Genomic DNA, 13,371 nt, shown 5'->3' with positions numbered 1-13,371 from the left:
TTATCTGACAGAAATAGAGACTAAGGCCTCTTGCACACAAACGTATTTTACTTCCGTGTCCGTTCCTTTTTTTTGCGGACCGTATGCGGAACCATTTCAATGGGTCCGCAATAAAAACAAAAAAAAAAACGGAAGTTACTCCGTGTGCATTCCGTTTCTGTATGTTCGTTACACAAAAAAAATAGAACATGTCCTATTATTGTCCGCATTACGGACAAGGATAATGTCACGATCAGTGTGTGGGGGGGGGGGGTGACCACCACACTGAACACAGGAGGAAAGGGGAACAGTAACTGGGCCTGGAAATTAGGGAAGAAAAATGTCACCTCCTAGACATCCCTAATCCGGGCCCTAACTACCTATCAATATGAATATACCCTGAAGGTAGGAATATTCATATGCAGGATACCTAGGCCTTTATATCCCTATAAGGCCCTGGAATGAGGTTAGGACCAGAGACAACCCATTCCTCCCCAGATGGATGAATGGAAGTCTCTCTCTTTAAGGCCCAGATACAAACAACAGGGAATATAACAAACAAACAAACGAGACACTTAACTTCTGTAGAGACGGACAAGCAGGAACACCAGAGACAAACCCAAATGAAGATATCTACCACAGTCAGAAGGGTGGGGTCAGAATATAAAGGGTACAAGTGATGGCCATTGAGCAACAGCTGAGAAAAGGGAAGTGGTCATTAACCCTATCAACACTGAATCAAGAGAAATCAAGGAGGCTGTTAGATTCCTCCACGCTCAGCCAATCTACTTGATTTCCTGACATCAGTCACCTGAGGGACCGTGACACATATTACTGTTCTATGAAGGGCCAGCTGTTCCCTTCCGCATGCGGATGTCATCCATATTTTTTGCGGACCTGTTTTTTTGCACACCACAAAATACATATGGTCGTGTGCAAGAGGCCTAAAAGGTAGAAAGTACACAATTAAGGAAAGAAAAATACAGTTCACACAAGTTTGTTCCATTGTTTTTTAGAATTTCATCACTATTTAATTCAGGAAATAAAACGTAAATCTGATCTGATGGACCCAAAAGTATCCACTATCTACCATAAAGCAAAGTGCAAATTTTTATTTATTTTAATTTTTTAAGTTAAAAACTAAGCAATATGCAAGGCCCATTCTATATAGTACTTGAACAAGGTATGAAAAAAGGAAATAGTGGCGCCAGATATGAAACGGCTTACTGTTCAAACGACGTTACACGTGGTAACGGTTCTTTGTCCCCTTTAGTCATTTATAAAAAATGGTTACTCTGGTTTTACTTTACAAAGCAAAAGCCTTAAATGGGATTTCAGATCGGTGGGGTCCAACTCCCAGCAGTGGTGTAACTCTAACACAGCTCCGTACTAAGTAGTGGTCGGGGGAACAGTACTGCAAGCTGGGTGCCATTCACTTAAATTGGACACTCTGCTTCAGTACATTTCCCGGCTCCTTCTATTAGATGACTGTTGGGGGAGCCGGGAGTTGGACAGCTTGTCGGTATTTAATCCCTGGAGAGCCCCTAACCTAAAATGCATCATTTATTATAATGGGGTCTACTGGATATCTAATAGACATTCTGACAAACAAATCACCGCCACATGCAGTAATATTTTATCTTTTATCGAAACCTCCACTGCAGATGAGTAATACACAAATTTAGAATTTGCATGTCAATGAACAAAAATTGTTAAAAAAAAATAAAATAAAAAATGTATAAGATGTGAATTAACATTTGCAAATCAAAAACCTGGATCCTCTACATAGAGATAGTATTGTAAACCATGATTCAACTTTATAAGAGCAAGAAAGAGCCTTCATGTAAAGTGTAGTCATTGTATAATTAAAAGGTTCTACAAGTTTCTTATAGAATACAGATAATAGACAGGAGTTTTATGAATCCTATATACAGGAAAGCCGTTTCATTTGGTGAAAATTTCAACAAGATCAAAATGGAGATTGCAGGATGACACATTTATCGCGGTGTATCACAATGCAGTATTAGTTAGACACACACCAGAACGTGAATGTCGGATATACGGTACAAGCCCAGTCAATAGGACTTGCCTAGCCATGACTCTAGGATGCAGCCTCTTTACAAGTCTGCCCCAAAACCAGATGAAAAACAGCTGAAACCTTTCAGAAAATCAGTACAACTTTTCTGGAGTATTTAATACGATGACTATACCCACGTCTGTTTCACTTGATCACTATTTTCCTGTTGTCAGGACTATTTAGTTGAAAACACCATTAATACCGGGGCACTGTACATATCAAGATGGTTACATCAAAAGTACATAAAATGTAAGAAAGTACAGAAAAAACAGGAGATTAATGAATGGCAAACGGATACAGCAGGACCCTGCCCATGAGGGCTTACAATCTACAAGTGATCAGAGAAACAGAACTGTATCCAGTCTAGGCAATTCTATGAGAAGTAAAATCTCTACCGTCCTACTGGTCTACTACAATGAGACAACTGGACACCATCTAGTGAACACGAGCGGCCAAACACATTGGAAGGGGTTGCCCTTGGTGCTCTGAACATCTAAAGCTACAGAGTCTTAAAAAGTGCTTTGTATGCCCAGTTCTGTAAAGGAAAGTTATGGTTTAAAATTTAAGTGCTACCTGCATCGACCATCTAACATGTATCATGGCCCTCCTACTCGCCCCCGATAGCAGATTCAATGGCACAGAAAGAGAAGTCACTTGGGAGATAAGCCGCCAGCAGATTACTCCTCCCTCTTCAGAACGTACATGAGCCGCTGAGCAGAGTGCATGGGTGGAGGTCGAGAGACATAGCTGTCAATAGCTATCAAAAATGTATGTCCAGCCTTAGTGGCCATCAAGAAAGACGCATTGAACCAATGTTAAACAAAAGTTCCATGTAGTTCATCAGAATCGAAGGGGTTCCAGGTATTACATATTGAACACTGATCACAGGTATAAGTCTCTAAACGAGGCCTCAACAGCATTACATAATGAAAAAGCAGCATTTGCCAAAAACATGAAATTGAAAAGGTTTTTTTTAAGATTTTTATATTGATAATTTATCCTCGGGATAGGTCATCAGTATCTCATTGGTGGGGGTCCGACACACAGGACCCCAGCCAATCAGTTATTTGAGAAGGCACTGGTGCTTGCAGTAGTGTTGTGGCCTTCTCTCAGTTAAGCCTAGGCCATGTGACATCACGTTCATCGATCACATGGCCTCGGCGCAGCTCAGCCCTATGGAGGGGAAGACCAAGCACAGCCACTATACAATGGACAGCTCTGTGCTTTTTCCAGAGGATATATCATCATTATAAAAGTTTTCGAAAACCCCGTTAGTCAGCAGGCTGTCTAATGCCCATACTTTACATTGCCTCATCAGGTACATGGTGGCAACATTACTCTTACCTATATTTACTACCATCGCTACCAATATGACCGCAGCGTAGGCCCAGTGATCTGGCAACCTGTTTCATGCTACGTGATAGTCTTGTTGCTTAGCAAATACTTCAGGTCCTTAGCTTGCTACTAGGCAAGCCTAGTCCCCAATGTCACCAAGTAGGGGCACATGCTTAACACTAAGCTATAACAGCACAGAGAGAAGAGAGATGCTCAAATATCCTGCTTACAGTCTATAACACAATCTATGGCTATTCACACTGCTTTGTCAAATATCCATGGGGGGGTGGGGGGTAGTTTATATCTGGAATACCTGTAATAGGCAAACACTGGAATTTGTCACACATAGTATGTTTTTAAAGAATGAGGGGCTATGTGTCATATCCAGAAGGGACTATCCTTATAAAGGGCATCTGTCAGCAGTTTTGTTCCTATGAGACTGGCTGACCTGTTACATGTGCTCTTGGCAGCTGAAGACATCTGTGTTGGTCCCATGTTCATAAGTGTCCGCATTACTGAGAAAAATTGTTTTAATATATGCAAATGATCCTCTAGGAGCAACGGGGGCGTTACCATTATAGAAAAGTCTGAGCCCATTGTTCCTAGAGGCTCATTTACATATATTAAAACTTCTGTGTTGGTCCCAGATTCAGATGAGAAAAATTAAGTTTTAATATACACAAGCCTCTAGGAGCAATGGGCTCAGCCTTTTCTGTAATGGTAACGCCCCCATTGCTCCTAGAGGATAATTTGCATATATTAAAACATCATATTTCTCAGCAATGCGGACTGATATGAACATGGGACCAACACAGATATCTTCAGCTGCCAAGAGCACATGCAACAGGTCAGCCGGTGTCATAGGTACAAAACTGCTGACAGATGCCCTTTAATGAAGATGTGCTAACTTACTTCCCAGACTAAGGCCGAGTTCACACGAACGTGTGTGACCCGTGCCTGTGAAGGGGCCCGCAAATAGCGGGCCGCAATGCTCGATCGCCGGCCGTAGGTCAGCCGCATCGGATCGCGGACCCATTCACTTTAATGGGTCCGCGATCCGGCCGTTCCGCTAAAAGATAGGACTTGTTCTATCTTTTAGCGGAACAGAAGTACGGGACGTAACCCCACGGAGGCACTCCGCAGTGCTTCTGAGGGGTCCCGTGCGGCCGTTCCGCGATTCCGGATTAGCGGACCCGATTTGCAGGCCGCAATACGGCCACAAATCACACACGTTCGTGTGAACTTAGCCTAAAACTCAGCTATCCCAAATTTTCAGTCTTCAAATAATGGATGTTGGAGTCGAAGTTAGGTTTCCAATATTTTTATTCTTAATATACATGCACATGTTAAAAGGCTTAGTCACAATACTAACACATTTACTTACACATCAGAAATCTACACTGACAAGACACGGTACAGTTCTTAAGTAAGCGCTAGGGTATGAGAGTCCAGACAAGATCTGGGGCAGCGTCGTTATTGAGCCATTATAGGTGTTTGGTTGAGCATTTCCTGTAGTTTGGTTTTCTTTTTTCCATGTTTTCTCCCCCCTCGCCTTGTAGGTTTCCTCTTGATCTCAGTTCTCATTGTTGTGTGAATCTTAAAAAATTATAATTAAATTGGTTTTACCACACACAGAATATCACTGCTTTTCAGATAAAGAGACATTTGGCAACTCACACACATTTTTGCCAAAGGAATTCTTTAAAAACAAAAAATAAAAACAAAAAAACAAGTCAAGCAGAAAGTACGGCAATATGGATACCAGTACATAGCACAAAACGCAAGTTTGCTCAGTATTTAGCATGAATCCTACTGCTATAATCATGGACTGCATATGTATTGCCTAATTAGACTAAAATCCACCTCTGGTCTCATGAGAGGCCTACAATACAAGCCTTTCCAGAGATTCAGCCATGTATAAACCTCATGTAGGCGGCTGTGAGGTGAGCTAAAAAGGTATAGCACATGTGCAGAGGCTATAGGAAACATCTCTTAATATAAAATACTTTCAGCCACCCCATATTAGATTTCTGTTCCAAAAAGCTAAGACTAAAATCATGCAAAAGTGTGCCCCCAACAAATCTAATACGGTATTTACGATGCACATTTCATCTATTTTGCCAGTTCCTGGAAGTCTGGCTACGTGCCAAGGGGGTGTTCTAAGAGTACCTGAGAGAAAAGGAGACTTTTCTCTAGCAGAAGGCAACCTATTATTTTTGTAAAAGAAATGGAGCCTCTTCCCCCACTTAGAAGGCTTTGTACACAAGGGGGCATTTTTATTTATTTATTGCTTAGTACTCATTTTGAGCTAAAAATCATTTTTCAATCGCTTTATTAAAAATGTTGAGCCCTTTTCTCTCAACAGCCTGGAGATTCTCTAGTAGCAGGCTCTGTATTTTTACTGCTTCCCATTAGGCAGCTCAGCTGACAGCTCCTTATCTCATCTCTTATCTTAACGAGTTGTACTAAAGCATTTAATGACCTTTTAGTAATTTAGAGATAAGGGGTATTAGATGATCGGCACAAAGTGAAAGTACAATGCACAGCAAGACAGTTATCCCTTTGTGATAGAACTGTTTTTTTTTTTTAAATCAGATCGTTTTTATTTGTAAATTATACTTTTTGTACAACGAAATACAAGTTATGATCTTATCACAATGTAAACAAATAGAAGAAACATTCTTCAAGTAATTTAACAAGGTACAAATATAAGTATATCAAGTACTCTATATCCCGCCTCCCATACCTCCCTCCTTAAGAAGAATAACCCCCCTCTATTTTACAGCTGAATATTTTTAATAAAGTCAAACTGAAAAAAATATATATTTTTAGCCCAAAATGAGTAAAAATCAAAATCAATAAAAAAAAGTCCCTGAAGGTGTACATAGCCTTTAAAGCATAAACAGCAAAAGCTAAAAACTTCTGACATCTTAAATATTGTACATGACAATTTGTGTGAAGCTTTGGGGAGTAGCAGAGGTGCAACCCAATGTCCAAAATAACAAAAAATTATTGATTGACAAAACAAGATATTAAAGTTATTTTAGCTCTGATAATTCAAGTCTCCTCCTATTCTTCCCCCTATTAATATGAATAGAGCATGTAGCATGTCAATAAATGAGGCCAACAGTAAACAGACTTAATTTTAGATGTAAAATTCCACAATGACGGACATATCCAAGAGGTTTTTAAGATCACTAGATGTACAATTTAAGCACAAAGCAGAATACCAAATATTACAAGTAAAATTGAAAGAGAAAGTTGTCATTATTGCAATTTTTCATTATCTACTAACTTCATTGGCAGTATTACAGTATGGATCCCTGAAACTAATGTAAACTGCTAAAAAATGACCAACAGAAGTTTACATAAAAATGTAATTAAAAAACACCCTCCTGTCAAGAAACAATCGTATGGTGATCTAGAAGAAGTTGCTAGAGATTGATCCACCTTGAACTACATCACTGAAAGCTGTTGACGGATTTTGACCCATAGTGAGCCGTTTCCACAAGGTGGCGCTGGCGAGATGGTTCTTTTTCCTTGGGAGATACATCTTTACATTGTGCTGTGAATGGCTGCTACGAGTTAGTTTATAAGTTCTATGAACCTTTCATGTTTAACAAAAGAGGAACTATTAGCACCTATTATGTAGTCACTAAATTTTAAAGGGCTTCTGTCACCCCACTAAACATTTTTTTTTTTTTGTGTACTTATAATCCCTATACTGCGATTTATCCATACATAATGTGATTAATCATTTTGGTTCAGTAGATTCTGCTAAAAACATACTTTTATAATATGTAAATTACCTGTCTACCAGCAAGTAGGGCGGCTACTTGCTGGTAGCAGCCGCATCCTCCTATCATAATGACGCCCCCTCTGCATGTTGATTGACAGGGCCAGCGAACGGGATCTCTCTGCTGGCCCTGTTTGCATTCAAAATCTGGCGCCTGCGCCGTAACGGTACTCAATCGGTGCAGGCGCACTGAGAGGCGGACCCTCGCTCGGCCGCTCCATCCTCAATGACGTCAGATCTACACCTGGAGCAGGCGCATTGAGGAAGGAGCGGCCGAGCGAGCGTCATCCTTTCAGTGCGCATGCGCCGACTGAAGACAGGTACGGCGCAGGCGGCAGATTTTTAATGGAAACAGAGCCAGCAGAGAAAGATCCCGTTCACTGGCCCTGTCAATCAACATGCGGAGGGGGCGTCATTATGATAGGAGGATGCGGCTGCTACCAGCAAGTAGCCACCCTACTTGCTGGTAGACAGGTAATTTACATATTATAAAAGTATGTTTTTAGCAGAATCTACTGAACCAAAATGATTAATCACATTATGTATGGATAAATCGCAGTATAGGGATTATAAGTACACACAAAAAAAAAAATGTTTAGTGGGGTGACAGAAGCCCTTTAAGTGTTAATCCAGCTTTTGAGTGGGAGGGGGGGTAGGGGAGAGAGGTATATATAAAAAAAAAAACAAAAAAAAAAACAACGCTCGCCTATTTTCCCTGTGATCCAGCACAGTAGCTCCTGTGGTCCACCTGATTATTGATTTAAAGTAGTTTGCACGTTACCACTGCAGATGTGCCAGTGATATCCACATATTATGGCCCTAATCACAGAGTGCTGATGCCATTAATACAGAATGCGACAGGACAGCAGCCACCGATTGGCTGCAGTGGTTACATGGCGGTTGGTTGTAAACAATCACTGGGAGGACCTCCAGAGCTGGGCCACAAAGGGAAAGTGGTGAATACTGCACTTTGTCTTTTTTCAAACCATTGCCGCCGTTTACTGTATATTCCTGCGTATAAGACTACTTTTTAACACATGAAAATCTTCTCAAAAGTCGGGGGTCGTCTTATACGCCGGGTATGGCGGGCGCTGCAGTGCCGGGACGCCCGAATTATCAACAGAGAGAGCCCGGGCTATTGCCTTGTATCCCCAGCAGCTGAGAGCTGCGATGTAACCCACGGCATGTGCCCCCCCTGCGCTGTACCTTGTATACCGCCCCCTGCTCTGTACCTTGTATGCCTCCCCCCTGCTCTGTACCTTGTATGCTCCTTGTACCGCCATCCTCCGGGCCGCTCGCATCTCGCTCCTACGCATGTGCGAGATTTCATGCGGCGAGCGTGGATACACGGGATCCTCACGGCCGCTCGCATCTCGCTCCTGCGCATGTGCGAGATCTCCGTGCGGTGTATCTAAGTGCGGCGCAGATGTGCATATGTGAATGTGAATATGAAGAATAACATAACAAAAACATGTTCAGGGTATAGGTGGCACATGTTTAGGGTCTGGGAGGCAGGGAGGGAGGACAAGGAAGGTGGTGGGATGCAGGGATGGTGGTGATACCATGGGATGGCGGTGGTACCTAGGGATGGTGGTGGGATGCAGGGATGGCAGTGGTATCTAGGGATGGTGGTGGGATGCAGTAATGTACTGCTGTGTGTTGAAAAAGGGGTAGTCTTATACGGCGAGTATATCCCAAACTCTATATTTTCAGTGTAAAAGTTGGGGGTCGTCTTATACGCCGGCATATACGGTATGTTTTTTTCACAAGCTGGTCAACGGCTAAGGGGTTTCCCCATAAACACCATTTATCACCTATCCACAGGGTAGGTGATAAATGTATGATTGTGCAACCACTGGGATCCCCACCAATCACAAGAACAGGTCCTCTAATGACCATTGCTGTATTAACCACTTCACCTCTGGACCATTTGCCCCCTTCGTGACCAGGCCTAATTTTGAAAATCTAACATCTCACTTTGTGGTAATAACTTTGGAACGCTTTTACTTATCAAAGCCATTCAGAGAGTGTTTTCTCGTGAATGTACTTCATGAGTCATAAATTCGAGTCAAAATATTTCACCTTTATTTATGAAAAAATCCCAAATTTACCCAAAATTTTTTTAAATTCTCAATTTTCTAAATTTCTATTTCTCTGCTTTTAAAACAGAAAGTGATACCTCATAAAATATTTATTACTTAACATTCCCCATGTGTCTACTTTATGTTGGCATCATTTTGGAAATGTCATTTTATTTTTATAGGACGTTAGAAGGCTTAGAAGTTTAGAAGTAATTACAATTTCAGAAAATTGCCAAAACCCACTTTTTAAGGATCAGTTCAGGTCTGAAGTCACTTTGTGGGGTCTACATAGTGGATACCCCCATAAATGAGCCCATTGTAGAAACTAGACCCCTCAAGTTACTTAAAACAGATTTTACAAACTTTGTTAACCCTTTAGGCGTTCCACAAGAATTAAAGTAAAATGGAGATAAAAAAAAAAAAATATTAAACTTTTTGGCAGATTTTCCATTTTAATCCAATTTTTTTATTTAACATATCAAGGGTTAACAGCCAAAACAATATTTATTACCCAGATTCTGCAATTTACAGAAACACCCCACATGTGGTCATAAACTGCTGTATGGGCACACGGCAGGGCGCAGAAGAAAAGGAACTCCACATGGTTTTTAGATGCCATGTCCCATTTGAAGCCCCCTGATGCACCCTTACAGTAGAAACTCCCAAAAAGTGACCCCATTTTGGAAATTAGGGGATAAGGTGCCAGTTTTATTGGTACTATTTTTGGGTACATATGATTTTTTGATCATTCATTATAACACTTTGTGGGGCAAGGTGACCCAAAAAATTGCTTGTTTTAGCACAGTTTTTATTTATTATTACAGTGTTCACCTGAGGGGTTCGGTCAAGTGACATTTTTATAGAGAAGATTGTTACGGACATTGCGATACATAATATGCATACTTCTACACAATAATTGCATTTTTGAAACAAAAATTTTTTTTTTATGATTTTCTTATGTAGGGGCTCATTTTTTGCAGGATGAGGTGACTTATTGGTACCATTTTGTGGGACATATGTCTTTTTGATCACTTGATGTTGCACTTTGTGATGTAAGGTGACAAAAATGGCTTTTTTTGACAATTTTTCTTATTTTTACGGCGTTCACCCGAGAGGTTAGGTCATGTGACATTTTTTTTAGAGCTGGTTGTTACGGACGCGGCAATACCCAATGTGTATACATTTTTTTTTATTTATTTCACTTTAACACAATAATAGCATTTTTGAAAACAAAAAAATTGTTTTAGTGTCTCCATGTTCTAAGAACTATAGTTATTTTTATTTTTTTTAGCGATTTTCTTATGCAGGGGCTCGTTATTTGCAGAATGAGGTGATGGTTTTATTGGTACCATTTTGTGGGACATACACCTATTTGATCACTTGGTGTTGCACTTTTTGTGATGTAAGGTGACAAAAACTATATATATGACTGCTGAATACATCGCTCAGCTAGGTCCTCAAGTCCCAAAGAAGTGACCGAAGCAGTGGTCCCCATTCTCATGATCAATGAGGGGTCCCAGCAGCCAGACTTTCATTGATCATACATCTGTCCTGAGGATGGGTGATATATACAGATGTTATACTTGAAGCTCTAATCTGTAGATGTAATTACTCAGCACATACATTTCCAGTTTGTTGCATGTAAAGTCTGAGCATATCACAGGACTAAGACGACGTTGACAATGTTTCTGAATCAGACTTGTCTGACTACAGCAGTTTTGTATCAGTTATTAACACTGGTCCTTTCTATGCATAGAGAAGGCTGCATGCAACAGGCTGAACAAGGAGTACCATAACGGTAGGAACTCTGGACAAGCAGCAAAGAGTGGTCAATGACCTCACACTGCTGAGTTTATATGATGATCTGTTTATCTGCCCTCCTCCAAAAATAGATTATCAAGGAATGGACCTCTCCTTCAGCGTGATAAGCATACCGATGCTTGAAAGCAAAATGCAATTGCTAAATCTTCCAATACATGACTACATAAGGACCACTGGCAAAGCCAAGTCCTTAAATATGGACACAGAAAATTACAAGAAATATAGAAACTGAATAGTGGCGTAAAATTGATATGGTGAAGATATCACGAGATCTAGGTAAAGTAGTTGATCAAGATTGGGCTATTAGCTTAAAGGGGGTTGTCCCACGAAAAATACCCTACATTTTTCAAACCAGCACTTGGATCTGAATACTTTTGTAATTGCATGTAATTCAAAATTTAGTATAACCAGTGAGCTATTCAATAAAATGCATCGGTATAGGACCACCTGCTGTTTGTTTTCTTTCTTATTTCTTTGCCCTGCTCATTGAGACTGTCGCATGTATAGTTTCAAACTTTAAACTGGCCCCTTAGTTATGCTAGGGAGAGCATGGATACGCTCCCCTTTCTCGTGCATCGTGATCTTTCAGCATCGTAAAAAATTATTGCTCTTCGTTAATAGATTATTAGTTAATGTGGAGTCGTCTCCTCGCTAACAATCTCATACCAACCTCTTGACCAAGCATTTGTCCCCATCTTTACATGTAATAATGAAGGATTTAAAAGTGAACGGGTAACGACCGCAAGTACGAACGAATACCAATGTGTATTCTAAGCAAAATTTCCGTTGCTCACAGTCGGAACATCTTCGATCGTTTGTCGTGATCTGTGTGGCATCTGCTAATGTAATAGTGGCTTAAAGGAATTCCAAAAATAGCGTAAATGGAGAGCGCAACGCACATGCATGGCAACCTTTCCACTCAACGCTATGGGACTGCCAGAAAAAGCAGAGACGGCATTCAGCTATTTTCATAACCACCACAGCGGTGAATGGAGGGTGGCCATGCTTGGTCGTTGAGCTCTCCTTCACTTTGAAGGGCAGATTCTGGAGACAGAAACGGGTCCCAGAGGTGGGATCCCCACCTATCTGACATTGACTGCATATCATAAGGAGATGGGAAAGCCTTTTTAGGTTTAGTACAAAACACCAGTCTTATCTATACAGTAATCAAAGACACCAAATGACTTAAAAAATATAAAAAATGTCCAGTCAGGAGGTAAAATTATATATAAGCGAGTGCCTACAGGGTTTGCGTAACAGGTATTTACTTCCCTTAGATCTTGCAGCTTGGCTGCTTTTTAGCTCAGCCCATTAGGAGCTGTGACTACAGCCTAGCTACAATGCCTACAGGAAGTCTTAGGGTAGTCCAAGCCACACCTCCTGTCTCATTATTGGTTCAGTCTACTGCTCCCTCCATCGCCCTTCCTCCTGTGATTGGCTGCATACAAACATGTCCTAAAAATGTCACATACTTTGACAGGTAGGTACAAAATAAAACTAATTAGGCAAACCTCTCCCAATTTCCTGCTTCTAAATAAAAAGTGTACACAACTTGATCAAATAGAAAAAATAAATTAAAAAAATGACCATAAATAAGTATTGTACTGCACAAAATGATAACTGCTTTACATAAATGTACATAGAAACACAAGCAATTACATTCCCATATAAAAAATAATTGATGCACATTTCTTTTAGTTGAGAAACGCGATTCATTAATAAAAATGTTACTTTAGTACACAAGGCACACTTCTGATATGGCACAAAAAGTGTTAAGTGTTGCATCAAAATAGGAAAGGAAAAAACGGATATGTGGTTAGTGTCCAATAACTTCTGAGTCACTGGGATTTGTTTCTTAAAAGGACTACAACTTATCAAGGTTCACATGCATATAATGCTTACAATGAGGCTGAGAACAACGCGCTCATATACACAGTGGAGTCACATTATTATGACCACCAGCTAATATCCAGAGTAACCTCTGTGTGCAGCACAGACAGCAGCTAGAAGGACTAGGAGTGACTCAGTAAGGTCCTGGTAGGTTGTCGCAGGTATGTGGAGCCATGCTGACTGCAGTGCATCCCACAGCTGCTGGAGGGAGGATCCACAGAGCAAACACGACGATCAAGATGATCCTACAGATGCTCAATTGGGTTCAAGTTTGGGGGAATTAGGGGGCCAGGGTAGTTCCTGGAAGTCTTGGTCATGTTCTTTCAACCAACGTCGGACGTTTCGAGCCATGTGATAGGTCGTATTGTTTTTCTGGAAGATGCCATCTGTCC

At 40.8% G+C, this 13,371-nt stretch overlaps 1 protein-coding gene across 4 annotated transcripts in view; it reads right to left on the bottom strand.

Annotated features, from left to right (window-relative positions):
* PSPC1 (paraspeckle component 1) overlaps window positions 1-13,371 on the bottom strand; it is a 126,089-nt gene that overhangs the window by 49,925 nt on the left and 62,793 nt on the right. The window contains exon 7 of one of the 4 annotated variants that reach the window (XM_040426240.1): window positions 4,701-4,987. The exons of the other annotated variants lie outside the window; for them this stretch is intronic. Within the exon in view, the coding sequence (XP_040282174.1) occupies window positions 4,865-4,987 (123 nt within the window). The 3' untranslated portion in view covers window positions 4,701-4,864. Of the gene's footprint in view, window positions 1-4,700; window positions 4,988-13,371 lie in introns of those variants that run through there. 4 annotated transcript variants of the gene reach the window in all.

This window comes from Bufo bufo, chromosome 3 (genome assembly GCF_905171765.1).
Source record: "Bufo bufo chromosome 3, aBufBuf1.1, whole genome shotgun sequence".
NCBI lineage: Eukaryota > Metazoa > Chordata > Amphibia > Anura > Bufonidae > Bufo > Bufo bufo.
This window is presented reverse-complemented; position numbering and strand designations above follow the sequence as displayed.